The sequence below is a fragment of the Aspergillus japonicus genome, assembly GCF_003184785.1.
Source record: "Aspergillus japonicus CBS 114.51 unplaced genomic scaffold BO86scaffold_60, whole genome shotgun sequence".
Lineage (NCBI taxonomy): Eukaryota > Fungi > Ascomycota > Eurotiomycetes > Eurotiales > Aspergillaceae > Aspergillus > Aspergillus japonicus.
The window spans coordinates 70,921-97,791 of record NW_020291697.1 but is presented as its reverse complement, the minus strand read 5'-3'; the positions used below and the strand labels follow the sequence as shown (position 1 = coordinate 97,791).

General features: G+C 54.6%; 11 protein-coding genes across 11 annotated transcripts; 5 read left to right on the top strand and 6 right to left on the bottom strand.

The window, feature by feature from the left end:
* The first annotated feature begins 12 nt into the window (after positions 1 to 12).
* On the top strand, positions 13 to 1,637 carry BO86DRAFT_391939 (putative mannosylphosphate transferase (Mnn4)). Its single transcript, XM_025672704.1, has one exon. It carries the CDS (start codon positions 446 to 448, stop codon positions 1,325 to 1,327), a length of 882 nt encoding a protein of 293 aa, XP_025524155.1. The 5' UTR covers positions 13 to 445; the 3' UTR covers positions 1,328 to 1,637.
* A 342-nt stretch (positions 1,638 to 1,979) lies between these two features.
* BO86DRAFT_391937 (putative zinc metalloproteinase) lies at positions 1,980 to 3,402 on the top strand. The gene has a single exon (XM_025672703.1). The coding sequence runs from the start codon at positions 2,111 to 2,113 to the stop codon at positions 3,296 to 3,298; it is 1,188 nt and encodes a 395-aa protein (XP_025524154.1). The 5' UTR covers positions 1,980 to 2,110; the 3' UTR covers positions 3,299 to 3,402.
* kat1 (putative 3-ketoacyl-CoA ketothiolase (Kat1)) lies at positions 3,320 to 5,084 on the bottom strand. The gene is made up of 4 exons (XM_025672702.1): positions 5,040 to 5,084; positions 4,799 to 4,877; positions 4,532 to 4,712; positions 3,320 to 4,403 (listed from the first exon to the last, which is right to left on the bottom strand). The coding sequence occupies exons 2-4, from the start codon at positions 4,867 to 4,869 to the stop codon at positions 3,396 to 3,398; spliced, it is 1,260 nt and encodes a 419-aa protein (XP_025524153.1). The 5' UTR covers positions 4,870 to 4,877; positions 5,040 to 5,084; the 3' UTR covers positions 3,320 to 3,395.
* Positions 5,085 to 5,429: 345 nt separating this feature from the next.
* On the bottom strand, positions 5,430 to 6,799 carry BO86DRAFT_391935 (uncharacterized protein). Its single transcript, XM_025672701.1, has one exon. It carries the CDS (start codon positions 6,484 to 6,486, stop codon positions 5,533 to 5,535), a length of 954 nt encoding a protein of 317 aa, XP_025524152.1. The 5' UTR covers positions 6,487 to 6,799; the 3' UTR covers positions 5,430 to 5,532.
* Positions 6,800 to 7,029: 230 nt separating this feature from the next.
* On the top strand, positions 7,030 to 8,792 carry BO86DRAFT_421722 (DASH complex subunit ASK1; the record flags this gene model as incomplete). The annotated part of the gene is made up of 4 exons (XM_025675296.1): positions 7,030 to 7,120; positions 7,184 to 7,290; positions 7,358 to 8,564; positions 8,656 to 8,792. The coding sequence occupies 4 exons, from the start codon at positions 7,030 to 7,032 to the stop codon at positions 8,790 to 8,792; spliced, it is 1,542 nt and encodes a 513-aa protein (XP_025524151.1).
* A 406-nt stretch (positions 8,793 to 9,198) lies between these two features.
* Positions 9,199 to 13,580, bottom strand: BO86DRAFT_391933 (putative Rho GTPase activator Rga). The gene is made up of 6 exons (XM_025672700.1): positions 13,058 to 13,580; positions 12,954 to 12,984; positions 12,358 to 12,882; positions 10,323 to 12,290; positions 10,177 to 10,272; positions 9,199 to 10,129 (listed from the first exon to the last, which is right to left on the bottom strand). The coding sequence occupies exons 1-6, from the start codon at positions 13,130 to 13,132 to the stop codon at positions 9,630 to 9,632; spliced, it is 3,195 nt and encodes a 1,064-aa protein (XP_025524150.1). The 5' UTR covers positions 13,133 to 13,580; the 3' UTR covers positions 9,199 to 9,629.
* Positions 13,581 to 15,474: 1,894 nt separating this feature from the next.
* On the bottom strand, positions 15,475 to 19,683 carry BO86DRAFT_345619 (uncharacterized protein). The gene is given in 5 exon segments (XM_025669215.1): positions 15,475 to 17,728; positions 17,779 to 18,481; positions 18,534 to 18,919; positions 18,974 to 19,092; positions 19,108 to 19,683. 5 exon segments carry the CDS (start codon positions 19,603 to 19,605, stop codon positions 15,628 to 15,630), a joined length of 3,807 nt encoding a protein of 1,268 aa, XP_025524149.1. The 5' UTR covers positions 19,606 to 19,683; the 3' UTR covers positions 15,475 to 15,627.
* Positions 19,684 to 21,673: 1,990 nt separating this feature from the next.
* BO86DRAFT_321229 (basic secretory family protein) lies at positions 21,674 to 22,690 on the top strand (the record flags this gene model as incomplete). Its single annotated transcript, XM_025668336.1, has 2 exons — positions 21,674 to 22,523; positions 22,584 to 22,690. 2 exons carry the CDS (start codon positions 21,674 to 21,676, stop codon positions 22,688 to 22,690), a joined length of 957 nt encoding a protein of 318 aa, XP_025524148.1.
* Positions 22,691 to 22,944: 254 nt separating this feature from the next.
* On the bottom strand, positions 22,945 to 24,585 carry BO86DRAFT_192858 (mitochondrial 54S ribosomal protein mL44). Its single transcript, XM_025666688.1, has one exon. It carries the CDS (start codon positions 24,418 to 24,420, stop codon positions 23,200 to 23,202), a length of 1,221 nt encoding a protein of 406 aa, XP_025524147.1. The 5' UTR covers positions 24,421 to 24,585; the 3' UTR covers positions 22,945 to 23,199.
* Positions 24,586 to 24,705: 120 nt separating this feature from the next.
* Positions 24,706 to 25,217, top strand: BO86DRAFT_321158 (uncharacterized protein; the record flags this gene model as incomplete). The annotated part of the gene is made up of 3 exons (XM_025668332.1): positions 24,706 to 24,836; positions 24,900 to 25,082; positions 25,157 to 25,217. Coding segments are annotated over 3 exons (375 nt in total), but the record flags the coding sequence as incomplete, so codon positions are not given.
* Positions 25,218 to 25,280: 63 nt separating this feature from the next.
* On the bottom strand, positions 25,281 to 26,740 carry BO86DRAFT_192838 (ribokinase family protein). Its single transcript, XM_025666687.1, has 3 exons — positions 26,598 to 26,740; positions 26,260 to 26,520; positions 25,281 to 26,207 (listed from the first exon to the last, which is right to left on the bottom strand). The coding sequence occupies exons 1-3, from the start codon at positions 26,665 to 26,667 to the stop codon at positions 25,345 to 25,347; spliced, it is 1,194 nt and encodes a 397-aa protein (XP_025524145.1). The 5' UTR covers positions 26,668 to 26,740; the 3' UTR covers positions 25,281 to 25,344.
* Positions 26,741 to 26,871: the final 131 nt, after the last annotated feature.

Sequence of the window (26,871 nt, the reverse complement as noted above, 5' to 3'; positions counted from 1 at the left end):
CCTCCTCCGTCCCCCCTCCTCTCCCCCCTCCTCCCCTCCCCCTTGACGTGAACCTACCTTACTCTGCCCTAGTCGGTGTTTTACAAGGTCATTGGTCAACTCCAATATAACCCGGACAACCGAACCCGAAGGTGCCATTATCTCCGGGACCAGCGGCCAAGGACCGTGAACGATCTAAATCAGAGCATGCGATCATAGCGCTGTGTGTGTGGACTTCATCCCTCGGCGCATTGGCGGCAGCCTTTCTTGTTCCTTTTCATCTTTCTCCCTTCCCTTCAACAAATATAGAGATTAACACGCTTCGCGAAACGTGCCACCCCCCCTTCCTTGCGCCTCGACCCAGGATGCATGCAGAAGCGTGATTGGCACTCCTTAACCCCGGCAATTGCACAATCAAAAACCACACCCGACACCCCTTATCGCATCTCACTTTCACCTGCCGGAGATGAAGCCTCAGGGCCTGCTGGCCGTCGTCTGCACGATCGGGTCCCTCGCCACGGCCACAACAGTAACTTCTGTGCCCAACTCGCAACCGCAACCGGCGGTTCATCACACCTATGGCAAGCTGCTGAATCACAACGATCCGGACCCGTTATATGAACAATACGGACTGAATCGATCGGAGGAATTCAAGTACTACCAGGAACCGGGCAACGATGATATTCTCGGCCACTATGACTCTCGCTTTTTCACCGAGCCCGTCCCAGACGAGGAGCGGTCCCACACCTTGACGCACATGGTCCGCGCATATCTGAACTTCTTCGAGGACAATGGGCTCGAGACGTGGATCGCACATGGGACGCTTCTCGGGTGGTGGTGGAACGGAAAGGTAAGAAGACCCCTTGCCTCTCCGTGGCGCTTCCTGTTGGCAATCAAAACTCACGGTAGGATACAGGTCATGCCTTGGGATTGGGATATTGACACCCAAGTGATGGAACCCACGCTTTTTCAACTGGCGGACCATTTCAACCAGACCGTCGTCCAGTACACCGCCAAGGAGGAGAATGTGGAGCGCAAGTATCTAGTCGACGTGAACCCGTGGGCCCGTCAACGCGATCGAGGCAAGGGACTCAACATCATCGATGCGCGCTGGATCGACATGAACACGGGCTTGTATATCGACATCACGGGGCTGAGCCGGCTGGATGCGACCAAGCCGACGGAGTGGCAATGCAAGAACTTGCACAAATACCAGACCGACGATATCTATCCTCTGCGCCGGACGACCTTTGAGGGGGTACCGGCGAAGGTGCCGTTCAAATACGACCAGGTCTTGGAGGATGAGTACTCGAAGAAGGCGTTGACAAACACGCATTATCATGAGTGAGTGGATTTTCCGGAATCAAGAACTGGATGCTCGGTTGCTAAACGTACCCCTCCTGTGCCAGTCATACTTTTGATCCTGAACGCGAAGAATGGTTGATGGATGAGCCGGAGCCGAAGGAGAAGGAAGACGATAAGGACGACCGGCAGTATGAATGATGCTGGTCGTGGAAAGGTATATATTCACTTGAGGTTTTTTTTTTTTTTTTTTTTCTCGTCATCGCTGGGACATGCATCCATTCAGGCATACTGTTGGGGTATATAAAAGGGTGTTGGTGGGCGTTCTGGATGAAATGGGATGGCGTTGGGTTGTCTATAGGGTTATACAGGCCAGTCAATACTATGTAATTGATCTAGTGAAGTGAATTGAATACCGAGACTCAATCGAGTCGTCTTGCATACAGCACGTACCATTGAGCCGATGAAGAGGCGGTCCAGTCGTGTACATGTGGAGCTGGAGGGAACATCTCAAACAAGCACTAATTATTGGAACTCTCTTCGGGGCAGCCTACCCGTAATCGGATTCAGAATAAGCAGCGATGATCATTCGGCATGCCTGAGGCAGGACCACAGGAACGGCTTACTAACAGGAACGGTGCTTGTGCTTATCTCCATGTGATTTTCTATCTGGCTGACAAAATCGCATCGAAGAAGATCGAATCCCGCCATCATGGAGTCGAGGAGTCGCTTTCTTCTTGTCTTATAACCTTTACACTACGATTTGATCCCTACTATACCCCTCATCCTCCTTCTCATCACCACACCATCGCTCACCACAACCCCCAACATGTCCGACACGCCCACCGCACCGACCGGAGACCATGACGTCCGCGAACCTACCTCCCCCGACAACACCACCGACGAGCATCAACATCCCCAACGACTCGAACTCACCATCCACCACCGCAACACGCCTCACACCCTGACCCTCCCCGCAACTGCCACCCTGCACGATCTAACCCTCCACCTCGAACACCACCTCAACATCCCCGCCTCCCACCAAAAACTGCTCATCACCCCCCCGCCCCCGCGCCACCTCATCCCCGGCACCCTCAAACCGCCCCTCCCCGCCACACAAGCCGCCCTCCCCCTCACGACCACCCTCTCGCTCACCTCGCCGCGCTTCAAACTCACCATCCTGGGCTCGCCGGTCCCCGAAGTCACGACCCTCAACGCCCAGGGCGCCGCCCAAGCCGCCCGCGAGCACCGCCGCCTGACCACGCACGCCCAATACGCCGCGACGGCGACCCCGTCCGCGGTCTCGGCCTCGCTCTCGCGCATCCACACTCTCTCCAGCCACGACCCCACCTCGCAATACACCTTCCACCGACTCGTCCCGCTGGCCCACCTCCCCAACCCGCAGCGCAGCCACGCCTTCCTGGCGCGCCTCCGCGACGACCCCGGCATCCGGTCCGCGATGCGCCTCCATCAATTCTCCGTGCCCGTGCTCACGGAGATGGACCCGGTCGAGCACACGACGGCCCACTCGCGGACTCTGGGCCTCAACCGCAACAAGGGCGAGGTGATCGAGTTGCGGCTCCGCACCGACGCCTACGACGGCTACCGCGACTATCGGACGATCCGCAAGACGCTGTGCCATGAGCTGGCGCATTGCGTGCACAGTGAGCATGATCGCTTGTTCTGGGCGTTGACGGCCCGGATCGAGAGGGAGGTCGAGAGGGGGGATTATACGCGGAGTGGGCGGGTGCTCGGGGCGAATGCTGGTGGCGCCGGAGGGGATGAGTTCTATAACCCCGGGGAGTGGGAGGCCGTGCAGCGGGAGGGGTTGGTGGTGGATGAGAAGGGGTGGACCGGGGGAAGTTTTGTTTTGGGGGCGGATGGGGGGTCTGTTGGGGAAAGTAGTGGTCAGGGTACTGGAGGTGGAGGTAGAGGAGGGAGTATGAGGGAGATTTTGGCCAAAGCGGCGGAAGAGAGGATGAAGAGGGAGAGGGAAAGGGAGAGGGATGGGCAGTAGAGCTTAAAGTCTGCTTGGGTGCTTGGATTCTTTGTCTGCAGATATCTTCCAGATTCACTCAATCCTCACGATGTAACGATACCAGAATCAAACAAAATCAAACTTGTTCGTTCACAAACAACCCCGCCATCCCCTGGCCCGTGCCAATGCACATGCTCGTCACCAAGACCCTCTTCTTCGTGCGGCGCGCCTCGCTCAGGATCGTACAGATCTGTCGCGCGCCCGTCGCCCCGAGCGGGTGGCCCAGCGCAATCGCGCCACCGCGGGGGTTGACCTTCTCGTGCTCCAGCCCCAGATTCCGGAGACAGTAGACGGCCATCGACGCGAACGCCTCATTGATCTCATACAGCTCGACCTCCTCCTTGCGCAGCCCAAACTGCGCCAGCAGCTTGGGGATCGCCGCCGTCGGCCCGATCCCCATGACCCTAGGCGGCACGCCGGCCACCGTGGCGCCGCAGAACTTAGCCAGGATGGGCTGATTCAACTCGATCGCCTTGGACCGCCGCATCAGCAGCACCGCCGCCGCGCCATCCGTCACCTGACTCGAGTTGCCCCCGGTACTCCGATCCCCAAACTGCGGGAACGCCGGCCGGATCTTCGCCAGACTCTCCTTGGTCGTGCCATAGCGCACGCCCTCATCCCGCGTCACCGTCACCGTCTTGACCGCCCCGGTCTTGGGGTCTTTGACCTGCGTCGTGACGGGGACGATCTCCTCGTCGAACCACCCAGCCTTCTGCGCCGCCTCCGCCCGCCGGAACGACTCCGCCGCGTACGCGTCCTGCTCCGCCCGCGAGATGTGGAAGTCCGCCCCGACGTTCTCCGACGTCTGGCCCATCGGCTGCATGCAGTCGGCCGCCTCCTGATGCCGCATGACCTCCGCATGAAACGGCTTGGGGATCCGGTCCCCGCTCGGCGCCGACATCAGCTCCGCCCCCACCGCCACCCCGACGTCGATCGCCCCCAGCCGGATCTGGTTCGCGATGTCCTGCACCGCCTTCAGCCCCGACGAGCAGAACCGGTTCACCGAGGACGCCCCCGCCGTGTGCGGGATTCCGGCCGCCAGCGCGGCCGCCCGCACCAGGTAGGCCGCTTTGCCGTCGTTGACCTGTGAGTTTTTTTTTGGTTATTTCTTGCTGTTGATTGGGGTATCGTGGGTTACTGGAAAGCGGGGTGAGGTAGGTCGAGGTTTTGGGAAAGGGGGGGGAAGAGGTGGGCGGGCAAGGCAAAACGCACATTCCCCAAGCAGACGTCCTCGATCACACTGGGGTCGATCTTCGATTGGGCCAGCACCTCCTTCAGCAACGCGTAGATCAGGTAGTCCAGCTCCGTATCCTTGAAACTGCCCTTGACGGCCTTGGTCAGCGGCGTGCGGAGCGCCAGAGTGATGACCACATCGTCGGGGTTCTTCTGGGTGCTGGTTTGCGGTTCGTCAGCGGTCAGGATTCGCAATGTCGCAATGTACGACCAATTGCTCGAGGGAAGGAGGACAGGAGGAAGTACATGGCTGAAAGTCCGCTGGTTCCGGACGGTTTCAGGTGGCTGAGGATGTTGTTCAGACGGTCTGTTGCCATGGTTGGTGCTGGGTTTGGTGTCAGCGTTCGTGCATATGTAGCTTAGCCTAGCTTATCCCTTGACGCATACGATGAAAGGGAAGTGGAGCGTGGGAGACGGAGATCCGGGGAAAGTGTGGTTGCTGCATCGCGGATGCTGTCTTCGAATTCAAGCTGGACGGGAAACTTACTGTGTATTAATCTGTTAATTTGTGAAGAGTTCAGATCACTGGGTAAATCAGGTTGATGAGGAGAGGAAAGGAAGAAAGCAAAGGGGGGGAAGGTGTCGAGTTGAAATGCGATGGATGTCTTACCTACTTTTACCCCAACCTCTCCAACCGAGCAACAGCCGAGGCTCATCTTTGGCCACCGCAGCTGCTGCGCTGCTTATATCTCCGCACCCTTTAACTCCTTATTAGAGCAACTAACTAATCTGCCACAGACTAGAATGGAATAACCCGAGGTTCCTTTTTGAGTCTACTCACCGATAATCATGTGTAGAAAATGATCCCATTTTTTCCCAGCAATTAATTTATCTACAGCTAAGGCCATGGGCGCGTGTACGACCCTGGCAGTTCCGTTGTCCTAAGCTAACACCTTCAAAATAGAGAAGCAAACGCCAATACCTTCCTCCAGCGCCATCCGACTAATGATACGATACCCTGAGTTGTTGTTCCAATTTGCCTACAAGTGATGCATGTGCTCCTCGTTGCTGATCACACTGCCCACCTCCGACCAACTGGCCGGGGTGGCCGCGCCAGTCGACCGGCCCAATTCGCTCAAAGTGCCATCGGATGATGCGTCGATCGCAGACTCGTAAATGTGGCTGTAGCTATCGCTGGTAGACGGCGTCGAGGCGCGCTCCCGTTCAAGCTGCAGCTCTGCCAAGTCCGAGAAGGGCGATCTCAGGTCGCGCCCGGACTCGTTTGTCGTCCAATCCCCGGGGTGAGCGAAGAGCACCTCAGAGTGACCTTCCGTATGGCTAGAGTCTGACTCGTCATCTCCGACAACATGGTGTTCGTCCTCTGCATGGGACGACGAGAGGAGCGACGCGGCCATTTTGTCAGGAGCTTCCGAGACAGGAGTGAACTCAGCCAGCGAAGGCGAACCGGCACGAGGCGACGGGATATCAAGCTGCAGTGATGGACCTGTCTCGCGAACATCTGTCTGACCGTGAGACGCTTCCAGCAGCGAGGTTTGGGGCACCTTGCCCCGGTGCACCGGCTGCGACGTCGCCACTTCCACGGCAGTCGAGTTGGCTAAATGCGTATCACTCGATGAATCCGCAAGATCCAACAATCGGCCCTGCTCATCGACCAAAGTATCAAAGCTGTTTGACGGTGGCCTGACCATGCTCTTGCGACGCTCTTCGAGCAGGGAGCGACGCCGGTCAAGCTCTTCCCGAGCTATGCGCCGCCGTTCTTCGGCTGCTGCGCCCACTTCCTCGGTCATCGAGATATCCTGTCTGAGCGGAGCATCGTGCGGGTTAATTTCGTCGCCCAGATTGTGCAAAGCTAGTGCGATCTTGCGGCGCGAGTTGTTCACCCACTGGCGGAACTGCGGCGACTCGTAGACCGCGATCCCGGCGGCAACCAGCGCCGAGACGGTGATGATAATTCCTGGGCGTGTCAGTATCATGATTTCAGGCTACCTTTCCATGTAAAGCAGAATCTGTAAGTGAAACTTTGAGTAGGAAACATGATAGACAAAATGAGGAATGCTGTCCCCGGCTAGACCCGGGGACATCTCATCCATCGTCATCCATCATCAACTGATAAGCACACACCGCCCAGATAACTGACTCTCTTCTTCTCTTGCAACAAGAAGGGGGAAAGAAATGACCCTCAAGAGCAAGCATACCTTTCGCAACGGGCGTAGGCATCGCGACAGAACACCTTTGACCCGAGATTTGTCGGCGAGAGTAAGGGAGAGTCAGATAGCAACAAGTAGGCAGGCAGCAGTAAGGTAGTTAATCACCTGTTGCTTCCGCCCCCTCGCCGCCACATGACATTAGCTGCCCTTATCCGACTGCCCTAGCGGGCTATCACGTGCTGCTGCCCCTCCGCGGTCCGTCAAAACAAACAGCTGCAACAACAGCAACCAGCAACCAACAACCTTGTATACAGGCACTCCTTCCATCGAACCAGTCAACACTACAAACCGACCATTGCACACTTCACCATGTCGCGCCCGTCGTCTATGGCCCAGCGCCCGCTGACACTCACGGAAGAGCTCGAGAAGCTGGAGCAATCCATCACGCTCACCCTGCAGGGTAACTATGGCCAATCCGCATCAGATGTCTCCAACCAGTCAGTCGACTGACATTGTCCTGCAGAGATCGACCACAACTTCAGCCAAGCCCACCGTATCGTCACAACCAGCATTCTACCCCTGATCGAACAATACTCCGAGAGCTCCCGTGACGTTTGGGAAGGTGCCAAGGTATGGCATATAATAGACACCCCCACATCGCCGCCTCCATCCATCACTAACGCGCCATCAACCCCAGTTCTGGAAACAATTCTTCGAAGCCAGCGCCAACGTCTCTCTCTCCGGCTATGAGGAGAAACCCGAAGACACCACCACAGCGCTACAAGAGGATTCGGACCAGTCCCTCACCGCGCACGAGCAAGACACGCAGCTCACCGCGCAACAAGACGAATCGCACCTCAGCCTCGACGACCACCGCGAGCACGAACCCGAATTAGAGTTGACAGCCCTCAGTCTCTCCTCCCACAGCACCCCCCGTCCCTACGCATCTCACCACCACCACCGCGGCAACCAACAAGCCAACGACACGACCGTCCCCTCCTCCATCGCGCACCCCTCCCCCTCCCCCTACGACCTCCACCCAGACTCCCTGCCCGACGACAGTGATACCCGCGACCTCGCCCGCGCCGCCGAACTCGCCGACGCAGAGAACGAAGACTCCTTCCTCCCCACCACGCCAGGCAAATACTCCGCCTCGGCCTCGGCCTCGCGCACCTACCGCCCCACCCAACAACAGCAGCAACAACCACAACACCAATACCCCTACCACCACGACGAATCCCACACCCCCCTCTCCTCCTCACCCTTCATCCCGCCCGCCCCCACAACCACCCACGAAGCTTACGAGAACAACAACGACGACGATGAATATCACGAAGACCCCATCCTGCACCGCTTCCACGACAAGACCTACCGCGTGCAAGCCACCCCACTCTCCAAGAAACGGCAACCACTCAAACACTACCTCTCCACCTCAAAATCCATCAAATTCACCAATCCCATGTTCAACTCCTCCACCACCCCACAGAAACCCCCCGCCAAGAAATCCAAATACTCCTTCGACTCCTCCCCGATCTCCAGCCCGGAGCCCGAGGCCCCGCAACTCCACGCCGAGATCTTCGACTCCCCCTTGAAAGGAGGGACCGGGGCCGCCCAAACGCCCAACACCAGCCGCAGCAAGCGGCGGCCGAGCGCCCACCACCCGTACTATCCCCGCGTGACCCCCAAGCCCGGCATGAGTGTCCTCACCCCGATGAAGGGTGGGACCGGTCGGCCGGGAGGCGCGGAAGGGTGGAATAGCGACGATGATCTTGGTGTTGGTGGTCGCTACGGCGGCGGCTACGGCGGCGGTGCGGCATTCAGTGACGAGGACGAGGATCTGGGTCCCAGCCCGCCGAAGACGATGCAGTTCCACATTCCGCAGAGTCGGTTGATGAAAACTCCTGGTTAGTATTCTCCAATCATTCAAACATGCAAGCAGAAGAAAGTGTACGGTAAAGCATCAAAACTAACCGCAATTCTCCCCAAAAACTACAGCGAAAGAAGCGTCCAGGCGGATCGTGGAAGACTTGTTGTTCACCGCCGGCGCGAACGATACCACGGAGGATATCGTGGAGGAGCAGAGTCCGAGCGTGATCCGACGGGTGGAGAAGCTCGAGGATGAGACTTTCTAGGCTCGAAATTCATATACCACTAGCCATAGCCATGCGCGGCTGCTTCTGCTACAGAGAGACTTGAGTGTGCTATACTGTATATATCAATCAACCCAACTTGTCTCGCGCTTCGTCGCTGGGTAGCTAGCTTCCCTTTGCAGTCGTCCCTAACAGACTATCACGGATTGTCACTGGGCAAAGTATCATCTTCCTCCACAGCTGGGCGTAGAACATTACAGACCAAGACTCTTATCTAGTCACGCAATGTCCGCTTCCTCCCATCTCTACACTGGAATCAAAATTCTTTCCAAGCGGTCCAACGTGACCAGATCAATTAGTAGTGGGGTCTGGGGCATCCCAATTCGCCACCAGACCACGCGCCCCTGGCTGCCATTACCGGCAAATTAGGTGTAAACTAGCTTCGAACCTGCGGGATCACTCGAAAGGAAAGGTATAACGAAAAAAAAAAACAGGGATCAGAAAATAAGGGTGATCAGTTTACAAAATCAAGGGTTGAGAGGGTGTGAGGTCAGGATGAATAGACACAAAAAAAGGGTATCGACGGGGGCTGATGACGATGACAATCGTCAGACTGTCAGAGAAGGGTGGTAGACAAGAAAGAGGAAAAGGACACACAGATCGTCCACGCCAACGTGGTATATGTATGTACAACAAAGGTTTTGTCGTCGCAATTGACAGGAAACTGGAAGGGTATTCTAAACTAAACAAATGAACCAATGCGTCGAGGAGAGTGGGTCAGAGGGTCTTTCCCCCCCAGGGGGGCCGGTCAAGCAGTGCCGGCACTGGTGCCGGACCAGGCGAGGACCAGGCCTGAGTATGCATGATGGCTGAAGGTCATCAGTTCTGCATGCCCATGAAGATCTCCTGACAGTTGTCCACCAAAAACTTCATCACCTCATTCTTCTTCTGCACATCCGTCATTTCCCGTGCCAGACTCTCCGGCCGCATGATGGTTGGGGCAAACACTACAGCGATGTTCTGACTGGTCATCAGATTCTCTTTCTCGCGCTCGACCACGCGCTTCAGGTGGAAGATCAGGAACTCAAGCACATCCTGATGCACACGTGGCAGTTCACGCAGGCTCTTTTGCAAAGACTCGATGCGACCCGCCTGAGAGGTGATTTCACCCGTCTCAATGATGTTCTCGTAAACCTCGAATGTGATAAGCGGCGTAGGCAACTTGCGGAAATACTGCTTTAGTGCCGAGGTCACTGCGTGGATATCAAGATCCGGATCAGATATATCGTAATCGTGTGGGGATCGCTCAAAGCCCTCGCGAATCGTCTGAATTGCCGAGCTAGCACCGGACTTCCGATAGATACCTTCCATGTCCATGCCTAACAGAGTCAGTACAGGCCTTCCAACCGATTGCGAAGAAACATACCTCGTAGCTCGACTTCCTGGATGCAGCGAGAGACAATGCCAGGAATGATACTCTTTTCTTGCTCCATGCGCTGCTCCAACTCGGTACCAAAGAGCGCTGGGAAAGTAAGCATGATATGATGACAAACGCGAGTGAGCGCAACGTACCATTAGGGTTGGTTTCAGCTAGAGCTGGAACGCTATCGGTGGTCGGCATCCGAGTTCCAACCTGCTTGCTGCGTTGATTGCCAAAGAACCCGAAACCCGGACGGCTAGGGTCTTGAGTCTGAGAACGCGGCAAGCCAGGGCTTCCTTCCGTGGCAGTGGCATTTTCACTTGACATGAAGGCACCCTTGAGTCCCTTGGTAACGCCCTTGGCGACGTTTTGACCACCCTTCTTCCAATTAAACTTACGCGGCTGTCCTTTTCGGATACTGACGACTTGCGGGCCGGGCACAATAGTCGCGTTCTCGGCCTCTTCCGACAGGTTGATAGCCGTGACTGGAACGAGATCGCTGTGGGCCGCCTTCAGAGCTTCAATGGACGACAGTGACTTTTCCTTGCCATGGGAGTAGATACCCAGGCCATTTGCTCCACGGCTACCGTCGTTGGCCTTATAGAGTTCTTGGATCTGGTGCACCAATTGGTTGTTGAGCTCTGCAAGCTGCGCATTCTTCGACGACAACTGTTCAAATTCCTGGAAGCTCTTATCCTTCATGCGGTTCAAATTGGTCAATTCTTCGGCCGCATCGTTGCGCTTCTGAATCAATTCCTCGATCTGTGGAGTGAACGAGTCCTTCAGCCTCTGAATCGACTCCACAAATTCTCGCAAAACACGGTTAGTCAATTTGCCAAGGTCGAGAGAGCCGCCGCCACCACGCTTCTCGGCCTCGAGATGTTCTGTCAACACGGACAACTCGCGCATAGCAATCTCTTTCTGGGCGTCCAAGACCACCATGGTGGAGCGCTTCTCATTTAGTTCAGTGTTAACCTGCTTGACCTCGGCGCTAGCATTCAGCATAGCCTCCATCTCCGCAATCTTCTGCTCGCGGTCGAATACTCGTTGACGCTCCTTACGAAGTTCGTTGCGAAGCCAAGTCACCTCATCAGGTCCGGCTACCTCCGCAGAGGGGCTCCCGAAGTCGGCAAGTGGCGTAGATCCATTCACAGGCGAGCGAGGCCATTTGGCATCGCGGGACAGGCGAGAGCCTTTGTCGCTGTAGCTTCGACCATGACGCACCGAGTTGGAAACGCGCCGCAGGAAGGATTCGCCGTTCTGTGCCGCGGAGCCATCACTGGCACCTATGGTTTGAGAGGTCTCTCCGTCCGTTGAGAGATCCGCACCATCACCCTGGCGGTAGGATTCAACTTGCTGTAGGGCACTGACTGAGTTGGGGCGTGCGGGAGGCTTGGGGCGCTCATGAACATCGCTACGTGGCGTCCATGTCGAGTCGCCCGTACGAGGAGTACTCTTGCTGAATCCAGCCCGGTCTGCTGATCGCTCACTCCACTGCTCACTCGGACTCAATGAAGATGCACGAGGTGACAAAGGTGCGTCCTTCCTTGGGCCCTGGTTCAATCGTCGGTCGAGGGAGTCGCCACGTTTGGGATGAGGTTGCACGCTCGAAGAGGACAAGAAGGAATGCGCGGAGTCTATGGAGCCGCTAGTTTCGTGAAGTCGGCGTAGCTCATGAGATGGTCTTGGTGGAAGTGTGGTCATGCTCTCTGGAGCTGTTGCTATTGAGCCATCTCTTGGAACAGTGGTCGTCGACTTGGTGCTCTCGGGGCTGGGCGAGGAAAATGTACTGGCTTCCTTGCGACCTCCTAGGTCGGAGCGAGAACTACGCACCGAGCCAGACCGCGTGACAGGCGTTCTGTCACCACGAGACGTGCCGTTGGCCAATTCGTCCTGACGCCAACGAGTAGCATCATCAGTTCGCTCTCGGCCTTTCTCCTGGTATGCGATATGGGGGGACGAGCCTCCCGACGTAGGGTTTGGTTGTACGCGAGATCTTTGTTCTTCGGAGGGGTCAAAAGCGAGGGGAATCAGGAATTCGCCGCCATCGGCTTCGGTATGCGGAGGCACGATTGAATGACGGTTGCTGCGATAGGTGCTTGACGGGAGTATTAGATTGTCTGCATCGGTCAGCTCTCTTTCACCATGAGATAACGGGTTGGCGCATAAGGTCAGAGGCCAACTGACCTTGGTTTTCTGCCGCGGGACGAGGTGTTGAGCTGGGACCTCTTCCCGCGTCCAGCGCGGGAGCAGCTCGCGCAGGGGTATCCCCGCTAGGCATGGAATAAGCCTCTTGGTCGTCTGAGGCGCGCGAGACTGGCTCCATTTCTTCCGGGGGCAATGACGGCAGGGACTTATCTAATTTCACCCCCGGTGGTCCCTGTTTTCGCGAGGGGGCCGCCTTTCGTTTTCTCCGCCGCTGCATTAAAGATTCATGACAATCCATACAGAATATACCCTGCGAGGTGCGGGCATAACGCAAGTTCTCGATCTTCCGCTTGCAGTTGCGGCAGCGGAAGCATTGGGCGCAAAAAGCTTGTTCACCGGTGAGGATGGCGAGGTCCTCGATCTTGTTCCCACACGAGCTACAGCTGTAGGTACAGTTGCTGCAGATCAACGAGCCATCGCCAAGCAGAAGGAGGTGCGCGTCCGAGTCGAGTAGCGTGCCACAAGTGCTGCAGCAGAAACATTCGATATGCCATCGGTTGCCCGCTAGATCACAAGGAAGGAGGCAGTCAGCCACCGGCTCAGAGGCCATCGTAACCACGGAACAAGAAACTCACCAAGCTCAAAGGCTTTGCCCTCTTCAAGAATCTATTTGAGCGAGAAGCCTTCTTAGTGTCCTAGTTCCAAGCCTCGTAGTCTGTGCGTTTTGCTGGGTTCATACCTCTCCACAGCCCTTGCAGGGGAAGGGAATGTCGTCCTGATCCAAAGGGGACTCAGGATACCCCGGAGATTCCATCTTGGATGCGATTTATTGGGTAGCGAGCGACCGTTGAAAGGGTGATGGTGGCACAAATGCCAATTCCAGTGGGCGTGAGAGACAAATCTCCAGGAAAGGAGTGGGAGGCGCGCTCGCGAAACTCAAGCCAGAACCAGTTGAGAGACTTATTTGGGGAGTTGATAAGGCATTCGACTTCCGATGCATAAACTTGGTGATCTTAGAGTCGACAATAATTATGATTGCAGCTATAGAGGGGACAAGGTAGGCGAAGGGAAGCTGGACCGGGAGACGAATTCGAGCGCGGCACGGACTTGCTGGAGGATGGAGGATGGATTCTCATTTACGAAGGGAGTCTAACGAGAAAGAATTAATTTCAGGACGGACAGCCGATCGATCACGGCCATAGTGGAGAGGATGAAATAAGGTGGTAAAAGTTTTGAGATAACGTAAATTGGTAGGATGAGAGGGGGGGGGGGGGGGGAGTCCTGAACGAGAAATGTTGAAAGTTGCGCTGAGACGGGCCAGGGGTGCGAGGAGGAGGAGGGGGGGCAAGAGGGGAGAGAGAACAAACAGGGGAGAAGAGATGTACTGTACGTACCATGCAGCAGCAGCAGCAGCAGCAGCAGCAAGCAGGTAGGCAGGGGGGCCGCAGAGCTGAATATCCGGGGCAGCCTGGCTGATGCTTAACAACCACCCGGATGTTTCAATGCGTCAGGACGAAACGGAGGGGAGGGGATCGAGTCAGAGGGAGGAGAGTCGGAGGGAAATAAAGCAGCGGGATGTGCTAGTAATTGTGAGGAGAGGTTAGATTGAGGAGGAAAACAAGAGAAGGAGAGGGTGAGTGAGTGAGTGAGTGGTAAGTACGAGTACGGGGGAGTGGGAGAGAGAGAGAGAGAGAAAGAGAGTTTGAGGCCGCGATTGAAACACACCACCCGTTTCAGATAGACAACTCACGCCCGTGTCCCCAGATTTTCCCAATTAGCCTACTGACCTACTTTCGACTGACTGCATGGTTGAATTGTCAATATACATCTTGACTGAGGTGAATGAGTACAGGTAGAATTCAGGTGTCAAGCAGTGAATAGTCTACAGAGTTGGTCAGTTTTGCAGGTCTCCCTGTCTTGTCTCAGGATACGAGACCATCCTTGTACAACAACAATACAGTACGGTATACATGGTACGGAGCACGGAGTGCATGTATACGGTCGACACCTGAGGCTACCCAGTCAACCAACAAGACCAACCAACCAACAGCCATTGGATAGTTGATCTATCTATAAATATTCATTAATAGACGGGAATTGTCTCATTCCAAACCAGGTACCGAAATACTAGTCGTGTTAAATTGGAACTCATAAGGCACTTCCATACTCAGCCACTCCCGCTTCCATGTACTGAACCCAGGCTACCAGCCTACCAGTAAACTTGGAACTCATGAATCAGACCTGCTCGAGTCGGTCTCACATCTCCCCCCACTCCGTCCCAGACTTCGGGGTTGCCATTAGAAATCCAAAAATAAGCCCTGACCCACGCGGCCTTAACTTGTCTCGGGAATCAACAGGGTGAATGATCGCAGCTGTGCTATACCAATTAATATCAAAACATCAAAGCTACATACATTAAATCTGCAGTGAATCTCGGGTACAGTACATATATGATATATGGTGACTGTCTATAGAGGAGATGGTCTTTCCTATAGCTCTGTCTATACGTAGTAAGAATGTCTTCGACTCCTTCTCTCTTGTAGTTTCTAGCCACTGCCCTTCTGCCCGTATGTTTCCCGTTCCAATACCACACCGTTCTCCCATTTCTAGCAGAGCTTAGGCAAGCTTCATGTTGTCATACTTGGATGCTCAGACTGAATCACAGCCTACCTATCAGGGGGCACAATGCCCTTTTTTTCCTGCTCGTTCAAGAGACCTGACCGTTCTTCCTCCACCACTATCGGCTCAACCATGATCATTCCTCTTTCCCAGTATATCGATGCCTCTCTCTATCTACACGGTCTAATCCCGTCTATCGCCTCTCGCCTAATGTTCCTCCAGACGTAGTAGTGCCTTTCCTAAGCTGCGCCCACAAAGCCCAGAAAGAGGAGGTTGAATGAGCGGTGGAGGACAATTTGGCCACCTCTTGCAGCCGCCCTCTCCAGTCGAATCAACCTGGCAGGCAGGCTCGTAGCAAGATCATAAGGCTGGCCGTTGCTACTAGCGATAGAGAATTCAAGGATGCAGCCCACACATTTAAACATCTTACTACCTTACAAATGCCCGAGTCATTGTGTACTGCTGTACTCGGGCACGACATACAGTTTTGCCTCGTCGCGCTCGGCTCAATGCACAGGAGATCAGTGGGTATCGATTACATTCAGGATGGAATTGTCTATTAATACAACAAGTTTTGTGCCTTTGTGGCGCTCAACATAAAACACAGTGGTATCAATTGGAATACAGGACTAAAGAAACAATGAGTTGGAAGTAATGATACTGGCTCTTCATCTTTCTGAAAGCAAAAAATCACTTTCTCGCAATGTAGTATGTCAGCAGGTTGCGTGAGTTCTCGCGAGGCCGTCCAACAACCTGCCAGAAGTGATCATCGTTATCGGCCATCGTGTGCAGTTGTACGCAGAGCTGTGTTGCTTGACGCCTGACATCCGGCTGCCGGGCTGTCAGACTCTTGCCAGCTAGTGACCCAACTTTCTCCAGCAGACGACAGGAAAGACGAATTGCATTGCTGTTCATCCCCTTCAAGATTTCCGTCATTACAGAAAAGCCCATAGTGACCGCCCGATCGCCTGTTTCCGGATCTTCGGTCGATACTAGGTCGGTTACGGCGTCGATAACACCTTCAGGCTCACACTGTATAAGAATCTCTTCGGCCGTCTCATTCAAGCCGTTGATGATGTGGCTTGAAGAGTCGTAATAATTCCTAGCAGCGATGAGAGCTGTGATGGCCCTGGGATAGTAAGACGAACTAAAGTGCTTGTTGTGTGCAAGCATGAAGCGAATCGTCAGAAGCACTTGGGTTTTCAAGTCCAGCGGGCGACCGAGGCGTTGTCGCTTCTCATCCGGGGGACTCTCCAGTTCTTCGAGCAGAACCAGCAGCATCTCGTCATACTTGCCTTCATGGATAAAGATAGAGTCGTGATATTCGATCAGGCCTTGCAACTTCCGATACCCCAGGATGTCCATATTCTTGGACCGAATCTTCTGAATGCCCTTCTCGAGCGTTTCTCGTGCTTTGACTGGGTCTTTCGATCGGGGGCTGATGCTTCTTTTGCGGTCGGCGATCTGATCATTCTTCCGGCGACGATATTCAGAGCTAGCTGTCGAATCTGTCGCCCCAATCGATTGGCGTCCACGGTACGAAGGCAAGGTTGGCACAGCTGGCTTACTATCACGATGAACTGATTCATTTATAGATAGTTCTGCCAAAGCGCTGTTATTGGATACATGTTGAGGCGTAACAATGGGGGTAAGAATGGGCTCGTCGTCTCCTTTATTGGATACATGTTGGTGAGTATGGATAGGCTCTTCTTCTTTCTCGGATGTAATGATGGGGTCTTCGTAAATGTGTACTTCCCCCCCTTTCACTGTTGTGGAAAAGTGCGTACCCAGTGAGGCCTGTCTGCCAGGCTCATCGGATACCTTCTTTTCTTCGGATTGATGTTCTTCGTGGTGAGTCCGTTCTTCGTCGGGGCACCTATCTGGACTTCCTTCGGCTTCGAGTCGATAGTCTGGTTGGGGTCTTTCTGTTTCGAGTCGCCTATCGGGTTTTCCTTCTGCAAGGTCTGAGTGGTACGAATGGGGATTCGAGACGGGGACATCGGGGAAGGGCTCGCTGGTGTGTTCAGGTATTTGTCCTTGAGCTCCATGAGGCTTCGGGCCGCCGGTGATATGCTCCGTAACTTGAGCGCTCTTAGACTCGACTGGGCGGGGGAAACCTTCCTGGACGGAGTCTTCAGAAGCAGTTAGCATTGGTACCACAGTAACAAGGGGACTCTCCAACTGGGCTTCGGCAGGGCTATCATGTTCAATGGGAACAATAGGTACCTGAAGACCCCCAGAGGATTGACCGCCCATGTTCTCCTGTAGACCACCTTTCACACGAGATTCCGCAGTCCGAGTCTTGGCAATGTCTAGTTTCCTAGCCTTGGCCTTCGCCGTGCTGGCGGCGGGAACCGTGTGGTGGGCATGGGCATCTGAGCTCGCGTCAGAAGCATTGGACCCTACTGAGTATGGATCCGCAGTATCTGGGCGACTCAGTTCAGGTCTACGAGCCTTGCTCGCAGGACGCATCGGCGCCGATGACAAGGAGGAAACCGAAGAGCCAACGGGCACCGACCGCACCGCAGGCTGGCCACGCTGCAGTTCGGGCACATTTGTGTCTGAGCGTGCGGACTGTGCCGATTCTGGGCGCTGTTGCTGGATGGGCTTGGGTGCCAGATGCGCCTTCTTATGTGCCGCAATAGCTTCCTGTAGGGCAGATCGACTTTTCATGGAGGTGCCAGTTGCGACGCCCTTACGAGAAGTGTTATCGAACTTGGATGCAATATTGGGGTTCCCAGGGTCTTTTTCGAGCTGACTCCGAGATTTAGCGTCAAGGTTGGAGAGGATACTGTGCCGGGTTAGTCGAAGCGAACATGATAAGAAGAGTGATTAACATACTCGTTGCCCTGGTTAGGCCACATGCCAAAGAACACCCAAAATGTACCGCGCATCGCCTGTCTGACAGCCGGGTTGGCGTCTGCGAGTCCTTTCTTGAAGGCCTTTTCGAGTAGCTCCAGCCCGCCTCCGTGTTCAATGGAGGACTTGTGAGCCGCCTGCTTGTTGAGGATGATTTTGAACCAGTCTGCGGAGAAAAGTCGCAACTGGGCATTCTTGTCCTGCGAAGCACCGAAGACGTGCTGCAAGATACGAGGGGTGAAGGAAACATGCTGTATGACGGTCTCCACTGTCATCTTTCCGTTCTGTGCTGTTATCTTCTTCATACCAGCGCACAGCTTGATGAGATTCTGCATGATGATCTCCATCATGGGATCTATCTTGGGTCCACAATATATGGCCATGTCCTGCATGAATAGGCAGCCATTCGTTGCCATAGTCGTACGAAGGGAATTGACGACCTTGAAGATACCGTCTAAGATGGACTTCAGAGCCGTGATCAATGTATTGGAGTGGGCGACAGGCGCATTGCCACGGACCAGTCTGCGTAGCAGCATAACGTTCTTCTCACGCTTTGCCCAGTTCTCTTCGGACTCACGTCCGTCGAAGTGAGGAACCATGGCGCGGATGATGTCTTCGATCTCACGCGAGGAGGACACATTGAGTGGCTCCACGCTGTCGCCGTCGTTGGGGGTCAATGGGGTAGCTGGACAAGAATATTAGCTTCCACTATTGATGCGGGATAGGAGCAAACTCACCCTCCGAAGAGTGCTGCGGAAGAGGGTCTGCTTTAATTATAGGGCGTTTAGGTCCTTCAGCCCGAGATACGGGACGTTGAGAAGACTCTACTCCGCTAAGTCCGTCGGCTCGCGACGGGGGGCGTGATTGAAGAGCTTCTGCCCTGGAAATAGGACGTTTGTGTCCATCCGCCCTCGACATGGGCCGTGGATGAGCCTCTAAGCTAGAATGGGGACGTTGTGTAATTCGGTCTGCTCGATGCATGGGCCCTCTATTGGGTTCAAGATCGGCGGGATCGAGATCGATCTGGGTGAGGATGGCGTTCACAATTGTCTTCCGTACGCTGCGGATGCTAAGCTGATTCATGAGATCTGCTTTTGCGCGTGCCGAGGCACCAGATGCTGCGCTTTGGGTTCGTTAGTCTCCAGGCTAGATTGAGATCAGATGGATGGAAGCGTACCCAAACAATTCAACTACAGTCAACTTCGCTGCGTCTCGTACGGCCGGATCCGCATCTTCGAGACAGTTGACAAGCTTCGCCACATATTGACGGAATCGCAGGCCATGCGTTCTAGACATCTACAACAAGGAGACTGTCAGACACCCGCCGTATATAGAAGAAGGAAGACTACTTACGTTGGAAAGCCAGATCAAAGCCATTTCCTTTGCCCTGGGGTTTCTTCCGACCAGGGCGGTATCGAGAACATAATGTTCCACCTCGGCGCTCGCAGCTGGCCAGAGCTCGGTGAATGCTTGAGCGGCCTGTGCTCTCACGCGTTCTCTGTTATCACCTAATCTCTCTAGAAGTAGAGGTTGGAGGTTGCGACTGTAATTTGCAATCAAATGCGGTTGTCGCTGAATGAACAAGCGCCTAGTCAGGTGGCTAAGCATATTAAATGCAGGCGTGATGATGTTGCCATGTGGTGAGCTAATGAAGATCCGCGCCGCCTCGAATGATGGCGGCACCGCCGCTTCAGGGACATTCCTCTGTTTGATCTCCGATTTGTAGGCCACCAAAGCACCCGTCTTCGCATCCAGGGACAGGTAGTTGTTTCTGGCAATTTCCACCAGCTCCAAGGCTTTGGCTTCCATGATGTTCAGGAGGATGGTAAAGAGACGGCGAACTTCGTCCCCGGACAAAGTGAAAACAGTAAATAAAACGCAGAAGGTGACCGCGGATGTACGAAGGATCCAAAAGAGTTTGACCAAAAGTTCACCAAGGAATGGCAAAATGTCGCCGATGTGAAGTGTTGAAGTGAGGACCGCAGCGGTCACCACCGCTTTCCAGTGTCTATCATCCATGATGAGTTAACAACGTACGAAAACAGCAATCCAAAAGGTGTTTTTGAGGGTTTATTTAGTTTTCCAAGTGCAGTACAACAAAACAGCAAGAACGCAACAAGAAAGCAGGGAGAACGCTTGTAGAATCGCAGGTGGAACGAGAAGATGGGAACGCTCGTAGAAACGCTTGACGAACGTGGGTGAAGGTGGGAGAGGGGGAGAGGTTGGGAGAGTTGAAGAGGAGAGGAATCGGGGGGGGGGGCGCGAGGTCGAGGTCATTCATACCTGAGAACAGTGTACTTCGTGTGGCAGGTGCGCGAATTATTGAATCAAATAAAGGCAGTCGCGGCGACGAGGTTGTTGGTGAGGAAAGAAGGAGCGGCTGAGGGTCGGTCGGGAGAGGTGCGGTGGTGGTGATGGTGGTGGTGGTGGAGGAGGTTGATTGAAGATGGGAAGGAAGTCGTATCGAGGGGAAGGAGCCTGAGTCTAGGCCGATAAGCGACCAACCGCGGCGATAAGCGCTTGTGAATTCAACTCCACTCGGGAAGACGGATCAATTGAGCCCTGACAAGGAGATCGGTATGTGAAGGGGCAGCAGCAATTCGAGTGTGACAGGCAGAGAGGAGGAGATTATATCTAGGTGAGCACTGTCGAGGCCAGGAGGTGGGGAGTGGGGGGTTTTGTGGTTGTAATGATGATTTGTTGTTGTTATTGTCCCTGAATCTTTTTTTTTCAGTTGGCTTTGTTTACCCGCAACGCCGCCGGAGCCATGGTTGCTCCGCTTTGGGCAAGCCGAGTTGTTATGGCAGCTAACTTACATATAAGTTAGTCGTAATTAGGTAGATACGTACAGTCGCTTGGGTAGTAGGACTATGGCCATCACAGCATGGAGCTGCCCAACCCAGGACGATGCTTTGGAGACTTGTACAGTACGTACTGGACTCAAGGGCGACCCGACCCGCCTTGATAATATCAAACTCCCTGTTTTCCCAGGCCCTTGTGGTAGTTCCTCCCTTGCGGACTCGAAATAAAAGGGGGAGAGGCGGCACTGCAGTGTCAGCTACGCAAGTCCACGGACGGTGGTGCAAGTACTTGCTCGCCGATTTTACGATCTGAGCTTCAAGTTATCGCTATGGAGTATAATAGTCATCATTGGCGGGTATGTGTGTAGCAATGCAGAGTATGAGTCGAAGCCCGATGAGATCTTGCACAACGAAAAGGGGCGGGGGAAGACGTAAACACGAACGCGGCTCCGCTCCATTATATAGTTTGGCATCACCATGGGTTATCTCCCCACTCTGAAACTAAACCACCAGCTGATTTGAGGAGAGAAACATAGTATTACGCCTGCGACATAAACCGCATCCTCTTCCTTCTCAAAATCGAGTACGTTATTATGTGTCCCGACGACTTTACCGACTACCATGAGTCCTCGATCGATTAAACTGCAGCAACTCCACCGGATCGACGCGCCGGGGGTGGATCGGGCCATTCTTTGGGGGCCGACGAGCAGACACTTGGACCAGCTGCCGTGTCATGGTCGGGCAAACCACAAGCAGAACTGCATGAGAATTCTTCCTGGTGCACGGTACATAGACTACAGGCGCTGCATCTTGTCTAGTTCACCAAGTGGAACCGATTCCGAGTCGGAGGAACGATGGATGGTGGATCCTGTCAAAACCATGCGGCGGCATGCTACCGCGTGTCTGCATGCAGGAATCAACTAACACTACTAAGAGACCAGGACGGTAGATTCGCGCGCACGCGCCAATATTTAGCCCATACAGTATATAATCGACGTACAAAACCGTCGACTAACAACCTCAGACCTCACTCACCTGAATAGCAACACACTGAATAGCTCAAACTACCTCCCACAATGGCCCGAATCCCACCATCACCATTACCACCACCTCCTCCCCCTCAAGCCACTACACTACCAACCAACCTCACCAAACCAGAGACCAGCACCAACCTCACCTCAAATGACCAGCAGCAGCCCACCACTTCAACCTCCACCTCAACACCCACCACCAGAACCCCCGCACTCCCCACCCCGAAACTCCTCCAAATCCACGACCTCCGCCACCCCTCCACAACCACCTTCCTCACCCTGATCCCCAATCTAGCCTCCACCCTCGAAACCGCTCTAACCACCATCATCCAAACCCTCTACACCTGCCCACCACCACAATCCCCACCACCATCAGCATCCACCAACCCCCCCAAAACCACCCCCATAACCTTCACCCCAACCCTGCCCCCGACCCGCTCCATCACCACCTTCCTCCGCCCCATCCCCGGCGTCGCCTACACAACCGGCACCGACCTCGACGCGGACCACAAAGAGATCCACCTCTCGCTCGCCTACATCGCGAGCTGCACGGAGCGATACGCCGACTCCTCCTCCTCCTTGCGCGCCGAGATCGTCGGGGTCCTCACCCACGAACTCGTCCACTGCTACCAGCACACATCACCCGACAGGGACGATGATACCGCCCCAAAACCTCCCGGGGGCCTGATCGAGGGGATCGCCGACTTCGTGCGCCTCAAGGCCGGGCTGGCGCCGCCGCACTGGCAGCGGCCGCGGTCGGCCGCGGAGCGCCCCGAGAAATGGGATCAGGGGTATCAGCACACGGCGTATTTCTTGGCCTGGCTGGAGGAGGTCCGCGTCGGGACGGGGGCGGTGGGGCTGGTGAATGATCGGTTGTTGCGGGTTGGGTATGTGGGTGAAGATGATGACGGAGAGGGGGAGGGGGATGAGGAGGGGAAGGATGCGCAAAAGCGAGGGGTGGAGGGGTTCTGGCGGGGCCTGTTCGGGGTTGGGGTGGAGGAGTTGTGGGAGGAGTATGGTCGATATCTGGATACCTTGGCGGGAGAAGGAGAAGAACGCTAGCTGGGGCTCGAGGCAGGGTGAGATCAAGGCTTGAGCAAGCCGTGGGAGTCTATCTGGAGCTGGATGGATAGAAACCTCTGTTCTCCACCCATTTGGGTTGGAAGATATTCTCGTCAGTTGGGTCAAAGTCAGTATACAGACCGAAGAGTGAACATATAGAATCCATTGGGTTTATTGAGTACATGTAGATTCAGCCACTTGGATCTCCCAAACAATTTTCTCGTCTTTGGAACCTTCCACACACACACCCTTCCCATTGCGAATCTCTATTGGTATAAAGAAAAAGGGACGAGCTTTATAACTAGAGAAAAAAAAAATAAAACAACTCGACATGATAGAAAAACATCAGATGAAATAGAAATTCCCGTATTGTACAGAACCTTGCGAAAATTGCGAAATTGGTAGGAATAATATGTAAATGTTGCACTTGCCGTCAATTGCCACCTTGACAAGGTCTATATCAAAATGTGACGCCGTTTCCAAACACTGCTCTCATGAACCCCCCCTCTTTACACGATCACCTCCCCCAGATCCACGTAAACGGGCTTCCAGGGGGCGGCTCCCTCTTCTTCCATCGAGTTGGGCAGACGCACTTCCAGCGGGCTGTACAGGTACCAGGCCTTGAGGGCGGCAACGGCCGCCCGGGAACGGGCTTCCAGCAAACTAGAACCCGCACCCTCACCCAGCTTATCCTGGCCGGAGTAGATGCCAACGACGAAAACGGGGTGCCGACTCAGGCGACCGGTCTCACTAAGGATTTTGGCGACTGGGGGCTCGAAGTTTTCGCGGGCACAGAGGCGGGAAAGATCACGAGCCGGCTCGCGGAAGTTGAACAGATCAGAGATGTTGAGGTGGCGGGAAAGAAAGTGCTGCTCGAAGAAGCGCTTGGCAGCTGGACGGCCAGCATGAAGGTAGATGGCGCCGACAACAGCGCGAACGAACTGGGAGGCTGCCGCTTCGGGGGTGACGCCTGCAGCGTACCGGTCGGTTGCCTGGGGCTGTTCCCGCGGGTCAACGCTGGCCTTGGTGGGGTCGCCGAAAACATCATCATAAACGATCTTCGACGTGATCGACCTCCGCCATGTCGACTGCTCCTCGTAAGTTCTGTTCGTAGCGGTGGGGGTTGTGTTCGGGTCGACGCCTGGGGCGGCTCTCGTGAACTGCAGGTGTCCCGGGTCGACCTCTCCACCAGGTGCAGCAGCGAGCTCCACACCCCATTCCCTCGACATGGCAGCCAATGTCTTGGGGCCGACATAGGCAAACATGGCGGCGAAGATGACCGTCATAGGAAGACGGGGGTATGTGCAGATGAGGTATTCGGAGGTGTACTGGGTCAGGAGGTCATGACCAAGGGTAGCCAGAGACTCGTTGTTGAAGTTGTGGTTGGGATCAGCCGATTCGTCCACAAGACAGCGAGCAAGGGTCTCGAGAGGAAGTCGTGAAGGAAGGTAAAGTCGTGCATGGAGCGCAGCGAGTTTCGCGGACTCGCGTGCGGCCTTGACAGGCGGAGAAGGGAGGGAGTGCTTGGTGACTTTTGAGCGAGGGGAGCGAATTGACGTAAGAGGGGTTTGTTCCTCAATCGATTGTTCGACCTCAGCAGGCGTGACAGGGAAAGGAGTTGTCGTCTGGTACCGGATACCGTGTTGTATACGTCGCTGCAGTCGACTTCCAGCCCGGGCCTGCGGCGAAAGGACCGAACTGCTCCATCGTTGGAGGTGCAGTCTCTTCATCTGTGCGATTTGTGTGAACTTAACAGGCACCCTAAGCCGAAGGAATACCGATTGACCGTATATCCAATCAAGGACTGCGTCGTGGCTCTGGGTTTAGGAAACGGGGGAAGAGGGTCGTCCGACGGGCTGTCAGTACGAACTTTTGGCCGCCAGAGAAAAGTTGAGCGAGCAACAACTTCGGCGGAAGTCACGGGGTTTGGGTTTGGCGGTCGTGTGAGAAAGTCGTCCATGGAGCGCTAAGCCTATTCCAGACATAGCGTCACGGGGTCTGGGACCGGGACTGGAGGGACGAACGACGGCCAGTTCGGCTTCAAACCCGCCAGAATAACGCTTTCTAGCGAGCCATTGTCCACGTTTTCCCCAACCCGCTTAATTCATATACCCTCAATCACAATGGGTGGAGGCGGAAAGATCCCGTATGTACTTCTATGAATCCTCTGAGGTCCCCCGTGTTGTGCTGACCGATGGCCCGCGCGCAGGTATCCCAAGGAAGTCTGGTCTCCCGCCGGAGGCTGGTATGCTCAGCCCGCAAACTGGAAGCTCAACACTGCCATCATTGGTGCCACTATGCTTGGTATCGTTGCTACTGTCTGGAGCATCAGCGCCGACCGTGAGCACCGCGACAAGATGCCCGAGCCTGGCCGATTCTTCCCTAGTCGCTAGTCAGTTCAATCCAGCCAATCCCCTGTCAAGCGTTTCTAAGCATCTGGTCATTGACTCTATCTCGTCTATATAGCTGGAGCAGGGAAATTATCGAACACGAGAGAAGACAACAAGCCTCGAAGCAGGACTCATAATGTGGTTGACAGGGAATAAGAAGCGAGTGGGATAAAAGGCAATTGCGAAGGTCTCCTGTGGCATGATAGGTTTGGTTTTCATCGTTTTTGAGGGCTGTACGACAATAGAAGGGCGTTCTTCAACCGGTCAGTTGATCTGCAAGTGCTTCTGAGGAGACTCTTCAAGTGTTCGATACAAGCGCTGTGTGTACAGACGGACCCGTTCCGTGAACTCAGTCTCGTTCCAAAGCTCTCTTCCATCGGTAGATGTAGAAATCTGCGGCACGCCAATCTGTTCAACCACAAAACTCGCCGCTACGGTAGCGAAGATCAGAGCTGATAGGAAATGCTCATGGGCGCCGCCAGCTTTCTTTGGTTTTCGCCAGGTCGTAGATTGCGCGAGCACCGAATCGACAATATTGGCTGGAGCCCTATCCGAGCTGATCATTCCCTGAGCCAATGCACCCAGGAATGAATTTCCGGCCCCAGTGGGATCGACCACAGGTGACGGCATCGACGTATCGGGCTGATGGTACGCCGGCAGCCAGATTCTTTGCTTTCGGGAAAACGAATAGCTGCCATCTTTACCGGCTCTGATAACGAGATGTCCATTCCCGTCAGGCCCAATGCCCTCGGAGAGAATCCTCTCCACTGTAGCTTTCCCGTAGCTTGTCTCTTCGCTCCAGCCGGGTTGGCCAAACATCATCCCAAGCTCTAGCTCGTTGGGGCTCACGACATCTACGACTTTTATCGCAGCCAAGAAGGTCTCTTGCTCTTCTGGAGTGCAAAGGTCTGGAACAGGTTCCCAGACGAAGATAGGTCGCTGCGTGGCCGAGACCGACGAGGGCACTTTGCCCTCTTGTTGTAACTGCTCCCGACGTCGCATTATCTCCTGCACGATAGACATACAGCGCGACGAGGAGCAGACCATATGAAAGGTCTTCGAAAGCACTTGTGAGTCCGATAGCATCGATGGCTCTAGCCGCAATTTAGGTGTCAAGTACCTGAAATCTAGAGCAGCGGGTCAGTCATGTATGAGCTCGACAAATGCAAAAGCACTAACCCCTCTTTTCGTTCGGCCCGTAGCCATTCCAGGCCCTTGTGGTAAGTCGTCCATGATCTTCTCTTATGATACAGTTTGTATCCCAGGATCTGATAACGTCCAGAACCTCTGCGGGGAAGTCGGATCCGACATCGACAATCCAGCTCACGAATCGCGCATACTCTTTCCCAGCAACGAGACGTGCGCCAATGACTGCATAAGATGCAGCACCACCAAGGACGTTCTTCACGGGAGGTCTTGTTCCTTCGAAGTCAATGTCGTCTACAATTGTCCGGGGGGCTCCAGTAAGTATATATTGCGAGTATGGTGGTCAACGAACGTGATGTAAGTTATCGTACCAAGGATAAACATGCCCAGAGTGCAAAAATCGACATTGTCTTCAGAAGAGAGTCTATTGTTGCCTGCCATTGTGTCCAGAAGACAATTGTCTCTATCTCAACTTGTCTATATTCTGGTGTAGAATGCGATGGGCGGGGTGGAGGGGAAGTAAGTTACAAGGTACTATTGTTGTACTGTACTCTGTACAGTACGAGTAGTATGATTTCTTGGGCCCTTATCGGAAGGAAGGACGGATTGATTACGGGCTGATACAGCAGGCTGATACAGCAACGT